The sequence below is a fragment of the Ambystoma mexicanum genome, chromosome 13, assembly GCF_040938575.1.
Source record: "Ambystoma mexicanum isolate Mex_15411 chromosome 13, UKY_AmexF1_1, whole genome shotgun sequence".
In the NCBI taxonomy this organism is placed as follows: domain Eukaryota; kingdom Metazoa; phylum Chordata; class Amphibia; order Caudata; family Ambystomatidae; genus Ambystoma; species Ambystoma mexicanum.
Window position 1 is genome coordinate 840,222,967 of NC_090938.1, and position 23,781 is coordinate 840,246,747.

Below are 23,781 nucleotides of genomic sequence, written 5' to 3' on the forward strand. Positions count from 1 at the left end.
CCAGATAGTCTTTTATTTCGTTTGATCGCAAGAGTGTAAAGTGTCTATTTGATGGTTGTATTCCTTGACATACATCCAGGCGGTCACTTTCTTTCCCATTTCGCGACTCCTTGCTCTAGTCAATAGGCTTGTCATACCAAAGTTCCCCTCCAAGTTTAACTTCTGAAATATCTGTTTTACATAACAGAGCCAATTCGTTTGATTCGCCCCCTTCTGCCTGGAGATGGTTCTTATAAGATGCTGGCACAGGGAAGCATTGGGATTTCCCCAAACCCTGAGCCACACTGAAATTGGTTCCATTGCCACTTCCTCCATATTATGGCTCAGGCCCAATGCATTGTGGACTGCAAGGCTTGGTGCCGACAGTGTAGGGCCAGCAACTTTTCCAGAAAAGTGTTTTCCTCACATTGAATTTCCTTCTGGTTCCCATAACCCCAAATGGCAGCACCATGTTTCACAATTCCTCTGGTCCGAGCCGCATAAATCGATTTATCTTCAATAGCTGTTCCCTGTGTAACCCCATAAACCGAAATATGCACCCCAATGACTGCCTCATGCTACACAGCTGTTTTTTAAAAAGGGCCTCGGGGGAGAAGGTCTCTGAGAGGCGGACTCCCAGGTAATCAAATGAGCGGACCTGAGGAATGGAATCTGTCCCACACCACATAGTCCTAAACTTCCCCGGCTTCCTAGATGAGCTACAGTACATCACTGCAGATTTCTTCGAGTTCACCTGCAGGTCTAGTTCTCCCATAAAAGCCACATAACTGTTAATTAAATGTTGCAACGCTCTTGGGGTCCGAGCTATAAGCACAGAATGATCCACATAGACTAGGACTTGCAACGCCATCCCCCCTATTTTTGGGTCATCCACTTGACAATCTACTTGGACCTTATGCAGCCTGTTAACGTACAGGGAGAATAAGATCGGAGCCAGAACACACCCTTGCCTGACCCCAGTCTCGATCGGAAACCAAGACGTGCAGTGGCCTTCTGCCCCTGATCTTACACATGCCACATTATTCTCATGTAGAGAAATGAGAAGAGCCGGGACCTCTGCACCGGCCATAGCTTTGTTCTGTTGACCTTATCGAAGGCAGTGCTGAGGTCCATAAATGCAAGATACACCGGCTCTTTCTTTCTATGGGGTGAGTGTGCAATAATCGGACAGAGATTTAGGCATTCATCAATAGAGCCCAGTGAAGGACGGAATCCAAGTTGGATTGGGGATAGCTCGAGTTTGCTGACACCCAATCCTCTATTGTCTTCAAAAGGGATCTCACAAAAAAGTTACAGCTTGAAATTAGGAGTGAGATAGGGCGATAAGATTGAGGAGACTCTCTGCTCCCTTTCATGAATCAAGGGACAACGATTGTCTTCTTCCATTCTTCCGGGACTGTGCAGTCACCATTATCGCATTGAGCAGCCCCACTAAGATGGGTGCCTAGAACTCAATAGCATCTTAATATTAATCTGTGGGAATTCCATCCGAGCCTGGTGCTCAGTTCCTTTATGACCTCTTAATAGCTTTTATCACGTCTACATAGACACATTTCACTGGGTTGCTGATCAGTGCTCATAGCCCAGGAGTGGCCTGAGCTTCCTGACTTCCCGTCACTGCATAAGCTCCTATTTTCATCTCAGTGTTGTAGAGATTTGAGAAATGTGGAACCCAGCCACTGTCTGGGACCATAGTTTCTAGACCCGAAGTTTGCATCCAATGTACGAGGGGGGATTCCTCTCGTAAGATCCTCGTAATTCATGGTAATTGACTCTGGCTTGGCCAGCTCATCTAATAACAACATGAATTTCTGGGTGTTTAGCTTCAGGATTTGGTCCCCTACCAAGGATTTGTCTGCCACCTCCCATATCCTGAATTTGGTAGAAACCCCCCTGCAGGTCAAACCTTCTAGGTGGTTAATTGTATTCCTGCCTGGTGCCGTTACTTTTATCTGGATCGCCAAAGCTGGGTTGTAATGATCACTGAAGAGGGCAAGCTGTGTACTAAAATCCACAGATGTGTTGTCACCATGAAATAATCGATCGTTGAGCAACCTCTAGTGCTTCCAACGGTCTCTTGACCTGGAATATCGTCATCTATCCTACTGTTTAGCAATCCCATGTCCTTCTTAACTAGCCCGTGACAGAGTTTCAGACCTTCTGCACAGGATCGAAGGTCCTTCATCCTTGGCGTAGGAATATTCAGCGCTCTATCTTCTTGGGCCCACTTCCCATTTTGAGATTCCAGTCCCCTCCGTATATTAGCACGACCTCGCTCCCGTGCTGTTTCCTCCATAAACCCTCGAGGCTCGTTTGTCGTGCGGTGAGGGGATTTGACGCCTCTAGGTAAAGTGCCCTATTGTATACATTGGCTACATATACTGATGTGCCTTCAGATATCGCAAGTTCAAATCCCTGTAATGGAAGATTAGTCGACCACTCTAGATCTATTAGCTTACTTGAGAGGGTGCTTTGAAACAGTGTTGCCAGGCCTCCATACAGTCTTCCCCTTCTGCCTCTTTTGGCCTTCATGTTGTAGGCGCTATACCCATCCAGCACTATATGTCTCCTATATCCTGCTCTACCCATGTCTTATATCGTATTTCATTAGGTTATCCTCAATGGCAGGTTCAGCTATTTTCGTTTATAACCCACCTATGTTCCATGATAACATGGATATTTTCCAGACCTTCTCTTGCACGCCATCTTGGTATTGTGTGCTCCCTGTTGGGTTTATATTCTCCCCCCACCCCTCTCTGACCGAAGAGTACCCTGTTCCTCTGTGCTAGCATGAGCTGTTACGGCCCGGGAAAGATGGCAAGGAGACACTCTTATATTGGGGTTTCCCCCCACCAGCCCATTTGAAGTTGATTTCTTTAACGTTATTTTACCGTTTCCCCGCTTGCCCCCCTGTTTCTTCCCAATTGGGCCATCACAGCTTCTTCAGGGGGGGAACTTGAGCAGCGCACACATATACTTGCTCCATCGCCTGCGTGGAAGGTCGGTAGTGGCCACACTCGGCCTGACACCGTCTTGATTCTAGTTCGGCTCTTGTCAGATCAATTATTAGGCTGTTTGGGTCAACATTCCACTGCATGCATCAGTTAGGCCCTCTGCCCCTCACGGCGCTGCCCCTCTCCACCAGACTCACCCTTTCCACCATGTGTGTGGAACCCAGATACCACGAGTCATGCAAGTGACATACGTCCGCCTTTATGTCCTCAAACACTTCAATCCGCCTCATTGCTAGTGCGCCGCGACAATGCAAGCTACAGCGCCGGAAGCTCCCAAACTAAATGGAACATTGCACCCTTTGCAGAACATACAATCTGAAAGCATTCTTATAGTGGGGAACACTTTGAATGAAATGTCCGGTACCCCCAAGACGTCTGACGGGACTTTCAGCAATGCTCTTATATAGGCATTTCTATATTCGTGTGCTTGCCCCTTGAAGCAGCGAATCAGATTAGTTTCTCTCCAGCCACTAAGCGGGTCTTCTTTGGGCGACTCTTGCGCAGTTCACCAGTCCCTTTGCCGCTTACCCGCTGCCACATTCTGTATTGCTTGTTTGCCTGGTGCTGTATTTCTCTTGTTATCGCCCTCTACACCGGGAATGCCCGCTGTCTGGGCGGAATCTAGGCCCTCCCCCGCAGTTATTGTTTGCCTATGAGTGCTTGCGCGACTCCGTGCCGCATCTTGCTCTGTGGCTCTTGCTGTACTCCCCTCTGTACTTCCGTTAATGACGGGATTTTCGCTGTCGGCCATTTTGCTTCTCTGGGGTTTGTCCTAGTTTGCACGGCTGCCCTTGATCTGCTCAATCTACTGATAGCATCTTGTTCTGTGGCTCTTGCTGTACTCCGCTCGGTACTTCCGTTAATGACGGGATTTTCGCTGTCGGCCATTTTGCTTCTCTGGGGTTTGTCCTAGTTTGCACGGCTGCCCTTGATCTGCTCAATCTACTGATAGCATCTTGTTCTGTGGCTCTTGCTGTACTCCCCTCTGTACTTCCGTTAATGACGGGATTTTCGCTGTCGGCCATTTTGCTTCTCTGGGGTTTGTCCTAGTTTGCACGGCTGCCCTTGATCTGCTCAATGTACTGATAGCATCTTGTTCTGTGGCTCTTGCTGTACTCCCCTCTGTACTTCCGTTAATGACGGGATTTTCGCTGTCGGCCATTTTGCTTCTCTGGGGTTTGTCCTAGTTTGCACGGCTGCCCTTGATCTGCTCAATGTACTGATAGCATCTTGTTCTGTGGCTCTTGCTGTACTCCGCTCGGTACTTCTGTTAATGACGGGATTTTCGCTGTCGGCCATTTTGCTTCTCCGGGGTTTGTCCTAGTTTGCACGGCTGCCCTTGATCTGCTCAATGTACTGATAGCGTCTTGTTCTGTGGCTCTTGCTGTACTCCGCTCGGTACTTCCGTTAATGACGGGCGGTTCGCTGTCGGCCATTTTGCTTCTCTGGGGTTTGTCCTAGTTTGCACGGCTGCCCTTGATCTGCTCAATGTATTGATAGCATCTTGTTCTGTGGCTCTTGCTGTACTCCGCTCGGTACTTCCGTTAATGACGGGCTTTTCGCTGTCGGCCATTTTGCTTCTCTGGGGTTTGTCCTAGTTTGCACGGCTGCCCTTGATCTGCTCAACGTACTGATAGTCTCCAGACAAACCTCCAGCATCGCTCTCACTCCTGTCCAATGAGGTCCTAAGGGCGTCCTTCCCTTCCACATAAGCAGCAGGTATTTGCCCAGATAGGATATGCTGCCCGTGTTCTTACCTGTGAGATTCCCCACCCACTTCATCAGATTCCGTATCGCCGCCATCAGAGTCTGGGGCCGGGCCATTCTGTGCGCCAGGGGGGCCCTGATGGATACCATGCTCCCTAGCTCCCCTCCCTGGGCTCATACTCCATGGGGGTGTACTCTGCAACTCCTTTCATTTGATTATTTTTCCGGACCTCTTCCCACTGGGGTGCTAAACTTTGATCACCCAGAGGCTCTTTAATAATCTCTGGAATTTTTGGGGGCTGCTTGAACTGCTCCCTCCCGTGTCTGCTTCGTTGATAATAAGCTGCATGCCTGTGACAAACAATGACTACACATAGGTGATCTTATCACACATTAGCTTTCTGGTGTTTCTTTGAGCTCTGCACCACACTCAGTCAGAGTGTTTGTGGTTGGAGACCTTGCTAGTGGCTCCGACACTCACGGTGCCTTTCAAAGTTCACTTTTGATGTTGTTGACCCCGAGGAAGGGCGGTGCGAGCTGCAATTCTGCGGAGTGGCACCAAAATATTGAAATTTAATATTCAGAATATGTGGATGGACTAAACACATAATGCACCATTTTGCATTTCCCCGGCTAACATGAAGACTAATGTCCAGGGCATGTTTGGATGTTATATAATTGCCAGGACATGTGTCAATAGCATTTAATCCCCAGGTTTAGATGGGGGATAAAGCCCGGGACATGTTTGATTGGCGTATAATCTCTAGGACATTTTGGATGACACTTCATGCCAGCATATGTTTGGATGGCATAGCATGTCTAGGACATGCTTAGATGGCATATCATGCCAGTACATATTTGGATAGCACATAATGCCAGGACGTGTTTGGATGGCACATAATGCCAGGACATGTGGGGATGGCATATAATGTCAGGAAGTGTTTGGATGGCATATAATGCCCAGGGCATGTTTGAATGGCATATCATGTCCAGGACATGTTTGGGTGGCATGTTATGCCAGGACATGTGTGGATGGCATAGAATGTCTAGGACATGTTTGGATGGCATATCATGCCAGTACATGTTTGGATGGCCTATCATGTCCAGGACATGTTTGGATGTTATATAATGCCAGGACATGTGGGGATGGCATATCATGTCCAGGGCATGTTTGGATGGCATGTAATGCCCAGGGCATGTTTGGATGCAATATCATGTCCAGGGCATGTTTGGATGGCATATCATGTCCAGGGCATGTTTGGATGGCATGTCATGCCCAGGGCATGTTTGGGTGGCATACCATGTCCAGGACATGTTTGGGTGGCATACCATGTCTAGGACATGTTTGGATGGCATATCATGTCCAGGACATGTTTGGATGGCATACCATGTCCAGGACATGTTTGGATGGCAAATCATGCCAGGACATGTTTGGATGGCACATAATGCCAGGATATGTTTGGATGGCATAGAATGTCTAGGACATGTTTGGATGGCATATCATGCCAGTACATGTTTGGATGGCATATCATGTCCAGGACATGTTTGGATGGCATATAATAGGACATGTTTGGATGGCATACCATGTCCAGGACATGTTTGGATGGCATATAATAGAACATGTTTGGATGGCATACCATGTCCAGGACATGTTTGGATGGCATATAATAGGACATGTTTGGATGGCATACCATGTCCAGGACATGTTTGGATGGCATAGTATGTCCAGGGCATGTTTGGGTGGCATATCATGTCCAGGACATGTTTGGATGGCATATAATAGGACATGTTTGGATGGCATATAATGCCTAGGAAATGTTTGGATGGCATATCATGTCCAGGACATGTTTGGATGGCATATCATGCCAGTACATGTTTGGATGGCATACCATGTCCAGGACATGTTTGGATGGCATATAATAGGACATGTTTGGATGGCATACCATGTCCAGGACATGTTTGGATGGCATACCATGTCCAGGACATGTTTGGATGGCATAGTATGTCCAGGGCATGTTTGGATGGCATATCATGCCAGTACATGTTTGGATGGTATAATGTGAATATTATGGAAGGAATCCCGGGGTCCTGTTTTGAATATATAACTAAGCGCTCTCTCTACGTGTTTCCGGGGAAATACGTATAATAATAGAGTCGGGGTAAAGAGAAAAATATGACAGTTCAAGAGTGCAGTTCCACTTGAATTCAGTTTTTTACCAACAAATATAACATAGTTTAATAAAGTTAAAAACAATATTGATAAAAATACATTACTGTGTCTAATACAAAATATCACAATCTGTAAGAATCAACAATAGCAGGTGTGATAGTGACTTTGTGTTAAACCTTGATGGGTATCTTCTGCTCAAATAGTTATTGTCATATCCGTTAAGTATAATGCCAGGACATGTGCTGGGATGGCATATCATGCCAGGACATGTTTGGATGGCATAGCAGGACAGGTTTGGATGGCATATCATGTCCAGGACATGTTTGGATGGCATAGCATGCCAGGACGTGTTTGGATGGCATAGCAGGACAGGTTTGGATGGCATATCTTGTCCAGGACATGTTTGGATGGCATAGCATGCCAGGACGTGTTTGGATGGCATATCATGTCCAGGACATGTTTGGATGGCATATCATGCCAGGACAAGTTTGAATGGCATAGCATGCCAGGACGTGTTTGGATGGCATATCATGCCAGGACGTGTTTGGATGGCATATCATGTCCAGGACGTGTTTGGATGGCATATCATGCCAGGACAAGTTTGGATGGCATAGCATGCCAGGACGTGTTTGGAGTGTTTGGATGGCATATCATGTCCAGGACGTGTTTGGATGGCATAGCATGCCAGGACGTGTTTGGATGGCATATCATGTCCAGGACATGTTTGGATGGCATATCATGCCAGGACAAGTTTGGATGGCATATCATGTCCAGGACAAGTTTGGATGGCATAGCATGCCAGGACGTGTTTGGAGTGTTTGGATGGCATATCATGTCCAGGACGTGTTTGGATGGCATATCATGCCAGGACGTGTTTGGATGGCATATCATGTCCAGGACATGTTTGGATGGCATATCATGCCAGGACAAGTTTGGATGGCATATCATGTCCAGGACATGTTTGGATGGCATAGCATGCCAGGACAAGTTTGGATGGCATATCATGTCCAGGACATGTTTGGATGACATAGCATGCCAGGACGTGTTTGGATGGCATAGCATGCCAGGACGTGTTTGGATGGCATATCATGCCAGGACGTGTTTGGATGGCATATCATGCCAGGACAAGTTTGGATGGCATATCATGTCCAGGACATGTTTGGATGGCATAGCATGCCAGGACAAGTTTGGATGGCATATCATGTCCAGGACATGTTTGGATGACATAGCATGCCAGGACATGTTTGGATGGCATAGCATGCCAGGACGTGTTTGGATGGCATATCATGCCAGGACGTGTTTGGATGGCATATCATGCCAGGACGTGTTTGGATGGCACATCATGTCCAGGACAAGTTTGGATGGCATATGATTTTAACAGTCCCCATTGCAGCAATTCTCTTGAAATCTGTAGAATTCGCGTTTAAGGAAACCCTGGAACCCCCCCCCCCCACCTCTCCTTTACGAGCCCCCTCCCTCTGTCTTGATACAGATGCCATGGTATGAATTATTCATTCATTTATTCATATTTTATAAGGTGGCGTCTGCGTAAAGGGGGAATTATGGCGTCCCGGGGGGGGGGGGGGGGGTGCAAAGGGGATTTCACCCTTCTCAGCTGTGTGGCAAATCAAATCTGTGCAAAGGAGGGGGCAAAGAAAGGAAGTGCTCAGACATTCTTTTTAATTATTGTTTTATTTGCTATTTGGTTGAAAAACAACCTTTAACAATTTTATCACACACATTTCATAAATAAAAAAATCTATTTAAAATAATTATTTCATGTAGTTAAAATCACATAGAACTTATCTCTACAATTTCACTACACATTTCCCTACAATTACAACTAACTCTCAGATCCATTTAATAATTAAAACCTAAAATATTTCCAAATTACAAAATCTAAAATACGAATCCTTCTTTAATTTCAGTTTCAAATGAATGATTCACTTTACCCCAATTCTACAGCGCCTAGAAGCCCACCACTGCAATCAGATCGGAGGTTCCCAAACCTCTAAAGCACCGACTCCAAACATCCATGAAGAAAAAGAATGTCCAAAATATTTCTGACGGGAGTGTTGCAAAGAAGGACTTTATATGAACTAATCCAACTCCGATATGCCCCTAACATGCCCCAACATGCCCATACATACATACATGGGAGAAGTACACACACCAAACAGGTGCAGCACAGGCCATGGCGGGCGGTGGGGTGCGCAGGGGGGGTTTGGTGGTGCATATAATTGAAGAGGTTTTTATCATTTCAACGTAATCCTTTATTTCTTTATACATTAATCGACCACAACTGTGTGAGGAATTCGACTATCCGCACGGGGAGAGTGCGCCTGCCTGGGCTTTTTTTTTTTTTTTGATAAGAATGAATGATGGGAGATCAACCTCTGAGAAATGTGTGAGGCCATTCTGCAAACATTTCATCTACTTCCCGCACAAAAACGTGTAATAATAATAATAATAATTTAGCATTTATATAGCGCTATAAACCCTTGGGTATCTGAGCGCTGCTTATTATTACCCACGGTGTGTGGTGCTCATTAATCGACCTCGGAAGGATCAAAGGCTGAGTTTGGCCCTGCCGGGATTCGAACCTGCATCAGAAGGCTCTGCACAGATGTCAAAGCAAGCACTACATAGTCACATGTACTCCGGGAAGACACAGCCTACAGGCGCCATCTTCCCCTGTCATTTTCAGCTGCAATGTGACAGCCACGGGTACATCAAAGCATCTCAAGAAGGGGGAAGGCACACCTTTCCCCAGCCATGGGCAGCCTAATTTAAATATCAAAGGCTCCATGGTCTGCTTTCCTATTGTCATTCGGCTGGTGGCAGTGCATACTAACAAGAGATAATTGAGGCAAGCCTGGAGGATAGGCTGGGTTGCTGAACAGACAGCATGAAGGTGGGACTAACACCCCTTTGGTATGCAATGTGTCAGCTTGAAGCTAATTCCCACATATCTGTATGAAAGGCAGTGAATGGCCTGTCTGGGTCCAGCAGTTACTGCAGATGTCCCTGTGGAGCATACCCCTTTCAGAGGGACGAAGAAGGTGATTTAGGGGAGACAGGAAGTCTGCTGTCATCGCAAACTTCAAGAGAGAAGTCCACTTTAATCAACAGTCACAGAGGGCTCCGTTACCCAGAGAGTCACTTTGATCCACAACAGACAGAAAGATGGGTGAGATTTAGGAGTACATGTTGTCACCTCTTACCTTTCCTGTTGCAAAGCACTCTGGTCCGGACCTCAGGCATAACAGAAGATAGTTGGTAAGGACCCAGGATTGGTTCATTAAGATAGCCTTAGCCTGCACCAATCACTGGCGCCCATTTGACTTTAAAAGAGGGCTGAGCTCCCCATTTAGAAGATCATCCGACCACTTCGAAAAGGAGTATGAAGAAGGACTCATTTGGACCTGAGCTGAAGGTACAGTCTACCTTACATCTTTCACCAGCGAAGGAAGGCCAGGAGTTCCAAGAGAGAAGCAAGATCCCTCCCCTAAACATCTTCCAGGGTGCAGAGGGAGATACCAGACTCAGAGGACCTGTCCAGCAGCTTCAGAACCGGTACCCAGCCAGCACACAGTGTGCCCTGCTAGGTTCTGCCAGCAAGCTCCCTAGGTGGGAAGTGCCAGAGAGTATTTGAACTATGGACAAGGCCATTGCCTGCAAACACTTGCCTGAGCTTTGGGTCATCTGCCTTGAAAGGATGACGCAAGCTCTGCGACGAAGCTAGGAGGAGTACCACACAGGCATCATCCAGCGTTCATCTTTTAAGGGCATTTTTCCGAGACAGTCGAGTCCTCAAACCGCATCCAGCTGCACAGCTGACTGTTGTCACACCGCAGTCACCAGAGCAGTCCAAGACACCTCAACCAGCATTGCAGATCTGCCAACCAGCAGAGAGACAACGATTCTTGGCCCTGAGCCGCTGCGCCGGATAGCCTGCAGACTTCCGTCCAGCCTCGCTTGCTGAACTGCCTGCTGCCACTAACTCTGCCACACGGGTTGCGAAACGGCCTTAAAAGTTCTGGCTTGGGCTGAGCCACTCATTAAATCTCTCTCCAACGAGAGCAAATCTGTGGACAAGTCATAAACCACTGCCTTTTCCATACTGTCTTGGAATTGCTGTGGTTTCAATAACCTGCTCTCCTGGCATGAACATTTATTTGTTCAAGACACACCAGCTATAATTCTGTTACAGGAAACAATGTCGTTGATGAACATCTATCTTGATGGCTTAACATCTTACTCACAGCGAGCAAACAGGAAAGAGGGGTCGCCCTTCAGGTGGCCTGGCCATACTAATCCAAAATAGTTTTAAATTTACCTCAAAACATATATTTTCATCTGCAGACTTTGTGGTTATCGAAGTAATCATAAAAGCTACGACTGTTCTTAGTATTTTAATAGTGTCTATCTATTGGAACCCTAACATGTCGAATCCTGACACTGTGCTTCAAAATCCTAAATATAGTTCTAACTGATGCTGTTAACATTAATTCTAACTACGAAATCACAATAGGAGGGGACTACAATTCATCCCTTTTGTCAAATTCGAACACAACACTTGATACACATTTCCCCGCCTACTCCGCACTATTGACACAAAGAGGCCTTCTTTGGACCCAATTCCTGCAAGATTGGGATATTGATATTATTCCAGCGGAACCTAATCTCTCAAATGTCACCTGGCAGCGGGGCAGAAGTAGTTCATGCATAGATGGCATTGCATGTTCCCGCCTCTCGGCAGGTGATAGTGGTCACCTTGTTATGTGTAACCCTAACTTAGTCCTACTCTAGCACTGGCACAGAGTGGCAGATATGCCCTCTCCATCCGCTGGAATCCTAGTCTCTCAAATGTCACCTGGCAGCGGGGCAGAGGTAGTTTATGCATAGATGGCATTGCATGTTCCCGCCTGTCGGCAGGTGATAGTGGTCACCATGTTATGTGTAACCCTAACTTGAGTGATCACAGGATCTTTAAGTGCAATGTGGCGATTCCAGTTAAATGTCACCATCTAGTCCTACTCTAGCACTGGCACAGAGTGGCAGATATGCCCTCTCCATCCGCTGGAATCCTAGTCTCTGCAGGCTTTGGTCAGCCCGAGTTAGCCGGGACCTATGGATTGTGCGAGAGTCGTACGGCTCTAGCTCCGACCGCAATGAAGCGGGTGCATGGAATGCAATGCTGACACACAACCATCTTTTAACCAGAGCTTCCCAGGTTATCTGTTCATCCCAAATCATTCATCGAAGTAATTAAGATGCGTAAACCTCAAAAGAATTATGATATGAGACGCCTGCAAAAATCATCTGCAACCGTAGTGAATTTTATTTCTCTCACCAACAAAAGAATAGCTCTACCTATAAAACACAGTTGAATAAAAATCAATTAGAAAGTCACTTGATGGACAATCAAACAATGATCGATTTACTTTGCAATAAAACTCCTAGGGATGTTTGGGCAATTCTGAGGAATCCCCTCAGATGAGAAAAACCGACCTTTTCAATCTGCAATTTCAGGTGACATATGGACCCAATACTCTAAGAAAAAATATCAGCTGCCATTTGGTTTGACTCCTTCAGTGTGAAAACTGTAACTGGTTCGATCCCCTCTAAATGCCCTTGGGGAGTCGTGCATGTGCAATGGGCCCTTAAGACACTTACCCGACGGGATTCGCCTTGTGTAGTAACCGATGATCCTCACGCTTGGGCATCAATACTAAAGAATCGATATATCATGATCTTTCATTCCAAAGTGATTCCGCCCTCGTGGTTGACATCCATTATTATCCCCCTGTACAAAAAGGGTCAATTGAAAATCCTGCTAATTTTCACCCGATTGCATTAATAGACGTTGCGGCTAAGGTATTTGCCATACTAATACTTCATGATTTGAATCGCTTTCTTTTCACCCATCACACACTATCCCGTTTTCAAACAGGATTCAGAAAATGAATGGGTACATCGTTGAATGCCACCATGTTGACCCACTTATTAGCATCCCCACACCAGTGCCAAAATGGTCCCATCTATATGGCCTGTCTCGACCTGGCGTCTGCATTTGACAGCGTCATTCGTGGCATCGTATGGCAAAAAATGCAGATCGCAACCATCGCTCTATTGCATGAACAAACCAATTATCGAATTCGTATTGATCATACAGGGCTTCTTACCAATAGCATTCCACACAGAAATCGGTGTAAAGCAGGGCTGCAACCTTGTAGGAGTTCTCTTCAATCTCTATCTTGCTGACATCGATTCCTTGTGGCTTAATTCTGATACTTTCCGGGTCAGATTAGGAGAATTGCGGCTAAACTGGCTCGCATTCGCTGATGATGTTATACTTCTAGATCGTACACCTTTTGGATTACAGATGAAGCTTCATTGTTTCTCCGAATTTTGCAAAGGACATAATCTTGCCACCAATGCAACAAACTCCAATATTCTTGTTTTTTCTAATGAGAACAAACTGGTCAGATATGAATGGAATATCGAAAACAACACAATCCACTGTAGGATGGTTCTGACATATTTGGGCTACAACCTTACAAACACCAATTCTCTAAAGATGTGGCATAATTCTATAACTATCAACATTGCTCCTTTGTTAGCACAAGTGACACTTATTTTCTACAAACATTGCAAATTCTCGCTTTAACCATGGATAGATCTTTATCTGTTAAAAGTAGAGGCAACCATTCTTTACGGTCTCAATCTCTGCTTCTTGGACATCAGCACAATTCTTGATAAAATTAAGGAGTTATTTGGAAGACCGTTCTTGGCCTCCCCAAAACTTTGCCCAACGCTATTCTCATCCATAAACTTGGATTAAATTCCTTGGCTTCAAAGCTTCAATGGAGAAGGCTAAATAACTTTAGCAAAATGATAGATCCCTGTCTAACTCCCTATCTGAGGACAAACTCCCCGCCACCATCAATCTTGTTGTACAATAATGAAATACGGGCTGCGATCACTCTGATTGCTGTGGAGCCGAAGACCTTCAGCTACGCCCAGCATTAGTGAAGAAAGCATCTTGCAACATGACTGGGCTTGCACATTGGACCACAGTGGCACATAGCGACCGTATGTAGAATATGCCAAATGTAGGCAGAAGCAACAGCCTTGTTTGCCTTACATCATCTCTTTCCCATGTAATTCAGCGAGAAATCGCCATATGAGACATAGGTTACATTTATACCACAGCAACGAGCGCATGACACATCGGAAGCACAACGAGGAACGTGTCAATGCTGGGTTCTGTCGCTTGTCCCGGAAACATTGAAGCGTTGGATTATATTTGCAACTTTTTTAAACATTTTTTATTTCTTTATTGGTTTTTTTAAACAACAACAAACACATAACATACAAACAGCTTTAACGTAGATGGCTTATTGCCACTTTGTACGGATCTTGTCTTTCCATTGTGGTTTCATAGTTTCCCCAGCAACCTTATCAGTTCGATCTGGACCTCCCGTGGAGTCGAGCACCAGGTCTGGTATGCACAATGTTCTATTCTTGGGCTTCGTGCTGGCCTTACGATCTCACCTACGGATCCTCTATTTCCGACGGATCGTCAGGATTATATTTGCTGCGACTCCTATAAATATCTAGAGCTCCCCACACCCCTATCACGTGAATTGCTCTGGCCGAGATGCATGTGGGGGCGAAGCAACGCCCTAGCACTTATAAATCGTGTTCAGGCAAAACTTACTGAACTTGCGGAATAAAATAAGTCACTTTATCAGAAGCCTATTCAGCCCTTTACTATTTCCGTATCCCCGAAGAAAGAAATATGTTTACTTCCTGTGTCTGTTCTTCTTGTATGATTTTCCAAGGCTGATTCCATTCATGCTGATTACATGATTGCTTTTAGAGGATAATCCCACACAAGTTATTTTGTTTATAGTTGGAAGGTGTCTGTAGAGTTGGCGTTTGTCTTAAGTATTTTTTAATTTGGAAATTGTCTCCATCCTTTTTGTCATGTATCTCATTTTATGTCTACATGTGTCTACGTGTGTCTACTTCACGTTTTATTTATGTTTTGTAAAGGTGCATGTGCACTAAATACAATCAATTTTTTTAAAAAGACCCCCTACCTGTGCTCTGTGCCCAGAGCTCGAGCAGCCCCCCCTCCTGTCAGCTAGGGAGACCCCCCCACCTATACTCTATGCCCAGAGCCCGAGCCCCCCCCACCTGTCAGCTAGGGAGACCCCCTGGATACTCTGTGCCCAGAGCCCGAGCAGCCCCCCATCCTGTCAGCTAGGGAGACCCTCTGGATACTCTGTGCCCAGACATTGAGCCGCCACCCCCCCTCCTGTCAGCTAGGGAGCCCCCCTGGATACTCTGTGCCCAGAGCTCGAGCAGCCCCCCCTCCTGTCAGCTAGGGAGACCCCCCCACCTATACTCTATGCCCAGAGCCCGAGCCCCCCCCTCCTGTCAGCTAGGGAGACCCCCTGGATACTCTGTGCCCAGAGCCCGAGCAGCCCCCCATCCTGTCAGCTAGGGAGACCCTCTGGATACTCTGTGCCCAGACATTGAGCCGCCCCCCCCCTCCTGTCAGCTAGGGAGCCCCCCTGGATACTCTGTGCCCAGAGCTCGAGCAGCCCCCCCTCCTGTCAGCTAGGGAGACCCCCCCACCTATACTCTATGCCCAGAGCCCGAGCCCCCCCCTCCTGTCAGCTAGGGAGACCCCCTGGATACTCTGTGCCCAGAGCTCGAGCAGCCCCCCCTCCTGTCAGCTAGGGAGACCCCCCCACCTATACTCTATGCCCAGAGCCCGAGCCCCCCCTCCTGTCAGCTAGGGAGAGCCCCTGGATACTCTGTGCCCAGACCCCGAGTCGCCCCCCTTCCTGTCAGCTAGGGAGACCCCCTGGATACTCTGTGCCCAGACACCAAGCCGCCCCCCCTTCCTGTCAGCTAGGGAGACCCCCTGGATACTCTGTGCCCAGAGCCCGCCAGCCTGCCCTCCTGTCAGCTAGGGAGACCCCCCACCTATACTCTGTGCCCAGAGCCCCAGCAGCCTGCCCTCCTGTCAGCTAGGGAGACCCCCTGGATACTCTGTGCCCAGAGCCCGAGCAGCCCCCCATCCTGTCAGCTAGGGAGACCCTCTGGATAGTCTATGCCCAGAACCCGCCAGCCTGCCCTCCTGTCAGCTAGGGAGACCCCCCACCTATACTCTGTGCCCAGAGCCCCAGCAGCCTGCCCTCCTGTCAGCTAGGGAGACCCCCTGGATACTCTGTGCCCAGAGCCCGAGCAGCCCCCCATCCTGTCAGCTAGGGAGACCCTCTGGATACTCTGTGCCCAGACATTGAGCCGCCCCCCTTCCTGTCAGCTAGGGAGACCCCCTGGATACTCTGTGCCCAGAGCCCGAGCTGCCCCCCTCCTGTCAGCTAGGGAGACCCCCTGGATACTCTGTGCCCAGAGCCCGAGCAGCCCCCCCTACTGCCAGCTAGGGAGACCCCCTGGATACTCTGTGCCCAGACTCCAAGTCTCCCCCCTTCCTGTCAGCTAGGGAGACCCCCTGGATACTCTGTGCCCAGACACCGAGCCGCCCCCCCCCTTCCTGTCAGCTAGGGAGACCCCCTGGATACTCTGTGCCCAGAGCCCCAGCAGCCTGCCCTCCTGTCAGCTAGGGAGACCCCCCCACCTATACTCTGTGCCCAGAGCCCCCGCAGCCTGCCCTCCTGTCAGCTAGGGAGACCCCCTGGATACTCTGTGCCCAGAGCCCGAGCAGCCCCCCCTCCTGTCAGCTAGGGAGACCCCCTGATACTCTGTGCCCAGAGCCCCAGCAGCCTGCCCTCCTGTCAGCTAGGGAGCCCCCTGGATACTCTGTGCCCATAGCCTGAGCAGCCCCCCCTTCTGTCAGCTAGGGAGACCCCCTGGATACTCTGTGCCCAGAGCCCCAGCAGCCTGTCCTCCGGTCAGCTAAGGAGACCCCCTGGATACTCTGTGCCCAGAGCCCCAGCAGCCTGCCCTCCTGTCAGCTAGGGGGACCCCCACCTATACTCTGTGCCCATAGCCTGAGCAGCCCCCCCTTCTGTCAGCTAGGGAGACCCCCTGGATACTCTGTGCTCAGAGCCCCAGCAGCCTGCCCTCCTGTCAGCTAGGGGGACCCCCACCTATACTCTGTGCCCATAGCCTGAGTAGCCCCCCCTTCTGTCAGCTAGGGAGACCCCCTGGATACTCTGTGCCCAGAGCCCCAGCAGCCTGCCCTCCTGTCAGCTAGGGAGACCCCCTGGATACTCTGTGCCCAGAACCCGCCAGCCTGCCCTCCTGTCAGCTAGGGAGACCCCCCACCTATACTCTGTGCCCAGAGCCCCAGCAGCCTGCCCTCCTGTCAGCTAGGAAGAGCCCCTGGATTCTCTGTGCCCAGAGCCCCAGCAGCCTGCCCTCCTGTCAGCTAGGGAGAGCCCCTGGATACTCTGTGCCCAGAGCCCGAGCAGCCTGCCCTCCTGTCAGCTAGGGAGACCCCCTGGATACTCTGTGCCCAGAGCCCGAGCAGCCCCCCCTCCTGTCAGCTAGGGAGACCCTCTGGATACTCTGTGCCCAGACATTGAGCCGCCCCTCCCCTCCTGTCAGCTAGGGAGACCCCCTGGATACTCAGTGCCCAGAGCCCGAGCTGCCCCCCTCCTGTCAGCTAGGGAGACCCCCTGGATACTCTGTGCCCAGAGCCCGAGCTGCCCCCCTCCTGTCAGCTAGGGAGACCCCCTGGATACTCTGTGCCCAGACTCCAAGTCGCCCCCCTTCCTGTCAGCTAGGGAGCCCCCCTGATACTCTGTGCCCAGAGCCCCAGCAGCCTGCCCTCCTGTCAGCTAGGGAGCCCCCTGGATACTCTGTGCCCAGAGCCCCAGTAGCCTGCCCTCCTGTCAGCTAGGGGGACCCCCACCTATACTCTGTGCCCAGAGCCTGAGCAGCCTGCCCTCCTGTCAGCTAGGGAGACCCCCTGGATACTCTGTGCCCAGAGCCCGAGCAGCCCCCCTCCTGTCAGCTAGGGAGACCCCCTGGATACTCTGTGCCCAGAGCCCGAGCAGCCCCCCTCCTGTCAGCTAGGGAGACCCCCTGGATACTCTGTGCCCAGAGCCCCAGCAGCCTGCCCTCCTGTCAGCTAGGGAGACCACCTGGATACCCTGTGCCCAGAGCCCGAGCGCCTGCCCTCCTGTCAGCTAGGGAGACCCCCTGGATACGCTGTGCCCAGAGCCCGAGCGCCTGCCCTCCCGTCAGCTAGGGCGACCCCCTACCGATACTCTATGCCCAGAGCCTGAGCAGCCTGCCCTGCTGTCAGCTAGGGAGACCCCACACCTATACTCTGTGCCCAGAGCCCGAGCAGCCCGCCCTCCTGTCAGCTAGGGAGACCCCCTGGATACTCTCTGCCCAGAGCCCGAGCGGCACCCCCCTCCTGTCAGCTAGGGAGAGGCCCTGGATACTCTGTGCCCAGAGCCCCAGCAGCCTGCCCTCCTGTCAGCTAGGGAGACCCCCCCCACCGATACTCTGTGCCCAGAGCCCCCGCAGCCTGCCCTCCTGTCAGCTAGGAAGACCCCCCCCACAGATACTCTGTGCCCAGAGCCCCAGCAGCCTGCCCTCCTGTCAGCTAGGGAGACCCCCCCCCCACCGATACTCTGTGCCCAGAGCCCCCGCAGCCTGCCCTCCTGTCAGCTAGGGAGACACCCTGGATACTCTGTGCCCAGAGCCCGAGCAGCACCCCCCCCCCCTCCTGTCAGCTAGGGAAAGCCCCTGGATACTCTGTGCCCAGAGCCCCAGCAGCCTGCCCTCCTGTCAGCTAGGGAGACCCCCTGGATACTCTGTGCCCAGAGCCCGAGCAGCACCCCCCCCCTCCTGTCAGCTAGGGAAAGCCCCTGGATACTCTGTGCCCAGAGCCCGAGCAGCCTGCCCTCCTGTCAGCTAGGGAGAGCCCCTGGATACTCTGTGCCCAGAGCCCGAGCAGCCCCCGCCTCCTGTCAGCTAGGGAGACCCCCTGGATACTCTGTGCCCAGAGCCCCAGCAGCCTGCCCTCCTGTCAGCTAGGGAGACCCCCTACCGATACTCTGTGCCCAGAGCCCCAGCAGCCTGCCCTCCTGTCAGCTAGGGAGACCCCCCCCTATACTCTGTGCCCAGAGCCCCAGCAGCCTGCCCTGCTGTCAGCTAGGGAGACCCCCCACTGATACTCTGTGCCCAGAGCCCCCGCAGCCTGCCCTGCTGTCAGCTAGGGAGACCCCCTACCGATACTCTGTGCCCAGAGCCAGGGCATTCTCTGAGCTGGAACCTGAATTGCCAGCTCTGGGATCTGTAACTCTAGGACAGGGAGTCCCAGTCGCTAACCCTTGGTCGCCAAGGCTCTTTCACTCATTTGCATCTCTTCCCCAACTCCTTGTAACCCCCTCCCCCTTCATCACGGCTCTCCTTTCAGCGTTTTTACAAAGGGCGCTCGGAGCTTTCTTTGGTGACAACTGGACCCTGGCAACTGGGTGCACAGGGACACAAGTGTGTGTGTGTGCTCTGGAGATGCTCCCAGCATGCACTGCCGGAATGTGGGCCACAGACAGCTGGGCCTGTCCCCCACTTAGAGGCACTTTCACAAGCAGCAGCTGAGAGAAAACACAAGGAGGCGTTTCTGTGATGTGGGATTCCCTGAACGCGGGGATCTGGACAGTGATGGCGCCAGAGACATGTCCAGCAGAGCCCCTGGCCCGGCAGCCGCGGGTCCAGTCACAGCCACACCTGAGCTAACGACGGCGGGGGAACCAAGGCCGGTCACAGTCACCCCAGAGCCAGCAGGAGAGGCAGGGTCAGGGGAGCCAAGGCCAGTGACAGGCAACCCAAAGCCAGCGATGGCATGGGAGACGAGGCCAGTGACAGGCACCCCAGAGGCAGCAGGAGAGGGAAGGTCAGGGGGGCCAAGGCCAGTCACAGGCACCCCAGAGCCAGCAGGAGAGGGAAGGTCAGGTGGGCCAAGGCCAGTCACAGGCACCCCAGAGCCATCAGGAGAGGCAAGGGCAGGGGAGCTATGGCCAGTGACAGGCACCCCAGAGCCAACGACGGCAGGGGAGCCAAGGGCACCCCAGAGTCAGCAGGAGAGGCAAGGGCAGGCGAGCCAAGGCCAGTCACAGGCACCCCAGAGCCAACGGTGGCAGGGGAACCAAGGCCAGTCACAGGCAGCCCAGAGCCAGCAGAAGAGGCAAGGGCAGGGGAGCCAAGGCCAGTCACAGGCACCCCAGATCCAGCAGGAGAGGCAAGATCAGTGGAGCCAAGGCCAGTCACAGGCAACAAAGAGCCAACGACGGCAGGGGACCCAAGGACAGTCACAGGCACCCCAGAGCCAGCAGGAGAGGCAAGGGCAGGGGAGTCAAGGCCAGTCACAGGCACCCCGGATCCAGCAGGAGAGGCAAGGGCAAGGGAGTCAAGGCCAGTCACAGGCACTCCAGACCCAGCATGAGAGCTAAGGTCAGGGGAGCCAAGGCCAGTCACAGGCACCCCAGAGCCAACGATGGCAGGGGAGTCAAGGCCAGTCACAGGCAAACAAGAGCCAACGACGGCAGGGGAGCCAAGGCCAGTCACAGGCAGCCCAGAGCCAGCAGAAGAGGCAAGAGCAGGGGAGCCAAGGCCAGTCACAGGCACACCAGATCCAGGGGGAGAGGCAAGGGCAAGGGAGCCAAGGCCAGTCACAGGCACTCCAGATCCAGCAGGAGAGCTAAGGTCAGGGGTGCCTTACCAGTCACAGGCACCCCAGAGCCAACGATGGCAGGGGAGCCAAGGTCAGTCACAGGCAACCAAGAGCCAACGGTGGCGGTGGAGCCAAGGCCAGTCACATGCAGCCCAGAGCCATCAGAAGAGGCAAGGGCAGGGGAGCCAAGGCCAGTCACAGGCAACCCAAAGCCAGTGATGACATGGGAGCCGAGGCCAGTGACAGGCACCCCAGAGCCAGCCGGAGAGGCAAGGGCAGGGGGGCCAAGGCCAGTCGCAGGCACCCCAGAGCCAGCAGGAGAGGCAAGGGCAGGGGAGCCAAGGCCAGTGACAGGCACCCCAGAGCCAACGACGGCAGGGGAGCCAAGGACATCCCAGAGCCAGCAGGAGCGGCAAGGGCAGGCGAGCCAAGGCCAGTCACAGGCTCCCCTGAGCCAGCAGCAGACGCAAGGTCAGGGGAGCCAAGGCCAGTGACAGGCACCCCAGAGCCAACGGTGGCAGGGGAGCCAAAGCCAGTCACAGGCAGCCCAGAGCCAGCAGAAGAGGCAAGGGCAGGGGAGCCAAGGCCAGTCACAGGCACCCCAGAGCTAGCAGGAGAGGCAAGGTCAGGGGAGCCAAGGCCAGTCACAGGCAAACAAGAGCCAACAACGGCAGGGGAGCCAAGGACAGTCACAAGCACCCCAGAGCCAGCAGGAGAGGCAAGGGCAGGGGAGTCAAGGCCAGTCACAGGCACCCCAGATCCAGCAGGAGAGGCAAGGGCAAGGGAGCCAAGGCCAGTCACAGGCACTCCAGATCCAGCAGGCGAGCTAAGGTCAGGGGGACCAAGACCAGTCACAGGCAACCAAGAGCCAACTACGGCAGGGGAGCCAAGGCCAGTCACAGGCACCACAGAGACAGCAGGAGAGGCAAGGGAGTCAAGGTCAGTGACAGGCACCCCAGAGCCAACGATGGCAGGGGAGGCAAGGGCATTCACAGGCAACCAAGAGCCAACGACGGGGGCGAGCCATGTCCAGTCACAGGCACCCCAGAGCCAGCAGGAGAGGCAAGGGCAGGGGAGCCAAGGCCAGTCACAGGCACCTCAGAGCCAACGATGGCAGGGGAGCCAAGGCCAGTCACAGGCACCCCAGAGCCAGCAGGAGAGGCAAGGGTAGGGGAGCCAAGGCCAGTCACAGGCACCCCAGAGCCAACGACGGCAGGGGAACCAAGGCCAGTCATAGGCACCCCAGAGCCAACGACAGCAGGGGAGCCAAGGCCAGTCACAGGCACCCCAGAGCCAGCAGGAGAGGCAAGGGCAGGGGAGCCAAGGCTAGTCACAGCCACCCCAGAGCCAACGATGGCAGGGGAGCCAAGGCCAGTCACAGGCACTCAAGAGCCAATGAAGGCAGGGGAGCCAAGGCCAGTCACAGGCAACCAAGAGCCAACGACGACAGGGGAGCCAAGGCCAGTCACAGGCACCCCAGAGCGAGCAGGAGAGGCAAGGGCAGGGGAGCCAAGGCCAGTCACAGGCTCTCCAGAGCCAACGACGGGGCGAACCATGGCCAGTCACAGCCTGGTAGCTAATCTGGGTGACAGCTACCACACAGCCAGCGACCAGAGGGGAGCAAGGCCCAGTCATAGCCATCCCACAGCCAGTGAAAGCAGGGGAGCAGTGGCCATTCTCTGTCACCACAAAGTCAACCATGGGCTCAGGAGCCAGGCCAGTCACAGGCTGCCCAGAGCCAGCAGGAGAGGCAAGGGCAGGGGAGCCAAGGCCAGTCACAGTCACCCCAACAACGGCAGGGAAGTGATGCCCAGTCATGCCCCCACTCATTCGCACAGCAATCAACCCCTGGCAAGCAAGCAAGGGACAAGCCCACGGCTGGCACTGACCAGTGGCCGGAGAGCTGGCACCAGGTCCCCATCACTGAAGATTGCATTAGAGTTCAAGATCGTTTAACAATAAGATTCAAAAGCCCAGAGAAGAAAGAATTGCTACTAAACTAGCAGAGCCTCTTGTCAATGTTCCATCCGAGTGGTCATCAGGGGCCCTGGGTGGTCCCCCCGATGAGAATCCATCGAGGTGGAAGATATACTCTCCACCTTTAGAAGTATGCGCCCTACAAGATCTACTCTCCACCCTTAGAAGAATGCGCCCTACAAGATCTACTCTCCACCCTTAGAAGAATGCGCCCTACAAGATCTACTCTCCACCCTTAGAAGTATGCGCCCTACAAGATCTACTCTCCACCCTTAGAAGAATGCGCCCTACAAGATCTACTCTCCACCCTTAGAAGAATGCGCCCTACAAGATCTACTCTCTACCCTTAGAAGTATGCGCCCTACAAGATCTCCTCTCCACCCTTAGAAGTATGCGCCCTACACGATCTACTCTCCACCCTTAGAAGTATGCGCCCTACACGATCTACTCTCCACCGTTAGAAGTATGCGCCCTACAAGATCTACTCTCCACCCTTAGAAGTATGCGCCCTACAAGATCTACTCTCCACCCTTAGAAGTATGCGCCCTACACGATCTACTCTCCACCCTTAGAAGTATGCGCCCTACAAGATCTACTCTCCACCCTTAGAAGTATGCGCCCTACAAGATCTACTCTCCACCCTTAGAAGTATGCGCCCTACAAGATCTACTCTCCACCCTTAGAAGTATGCGCCCTACAAGATCTACTCTCCACCCTTAGAAGTATGCGCCCTACAAGATCTACTCTCCACCCTTAGGAGTATGCGCCCTTGTACGATTGAAGTTGAACGAGCGCACCGTTTCCTTGCCCCTAAACCAGGAGTTGGTCAACCCCCCTGTGCCTTTCTGGTAAAGTTTTTAAGGCACCCCGTGAAAGAAATGCTGCTGAAAAGAGCCAGAGAACTGGGGGTATTGAAATGGGGTGAGAAACATATAATTGTGCTATCTAATGATTTCAGTAAAGAAATGACCATCCAAAGACAGCAGTTCAATGAAGCTAAGAGACTGGCCAAGGACAAAAAGATGACATATTACGATATATCCATCTATATTATTAGTGGTTATTGATGGAACTACACACTCATTCTGCAACCACTTCAAGGCACTCTCTTTCCTGAACGAATTGCACCGTAATCTCACTGAAACAAGAACAAGAAGTCAAAAACATTGATACTTTTGGCATTTACACATTCATTGAGGTGACTATGTTTTATCTTTATTAATTAATATACATACTTTTTG

The 23,781-nt window shown here is 51.7% G+C and overlaps 1 protein-coding gene across 5 annotated transcripts in view; it reads right to left on the reverse strand.

The window, feature by feature from the left end:
• DDR1 (discoidin domain receptor tyrosine kinase 1) overlaps positions 1–23,781 on the reverse strand; it is a 318,555-nt gene that overhangs the window by 202,923 nt on the left and 91,851 nt on the right. For 2 of the 5 annotated variants that reach the window (XM_069635357.1, XM_069635354.1), the window contains exon 1: positions 12,571–12,635. The exons of 2 other annotated variants lie outside the window; for them this stretch is intronic. In XM_069635357.1, coding sequence (XP_069491458.1) covers positions 12,571–12,620 — 50 coding nt within the window. In that variant the 5' untranslated portion in view covers positions 12,621–12,635. Of the gene's footprint in view, positions 1–12,570; positions 12,636–13,079; positions 13,266–23,781 lie in introns of those variants that run through there. One more of the 5 variants, XM_069635356.1, reaches the window with a different exon arrangement.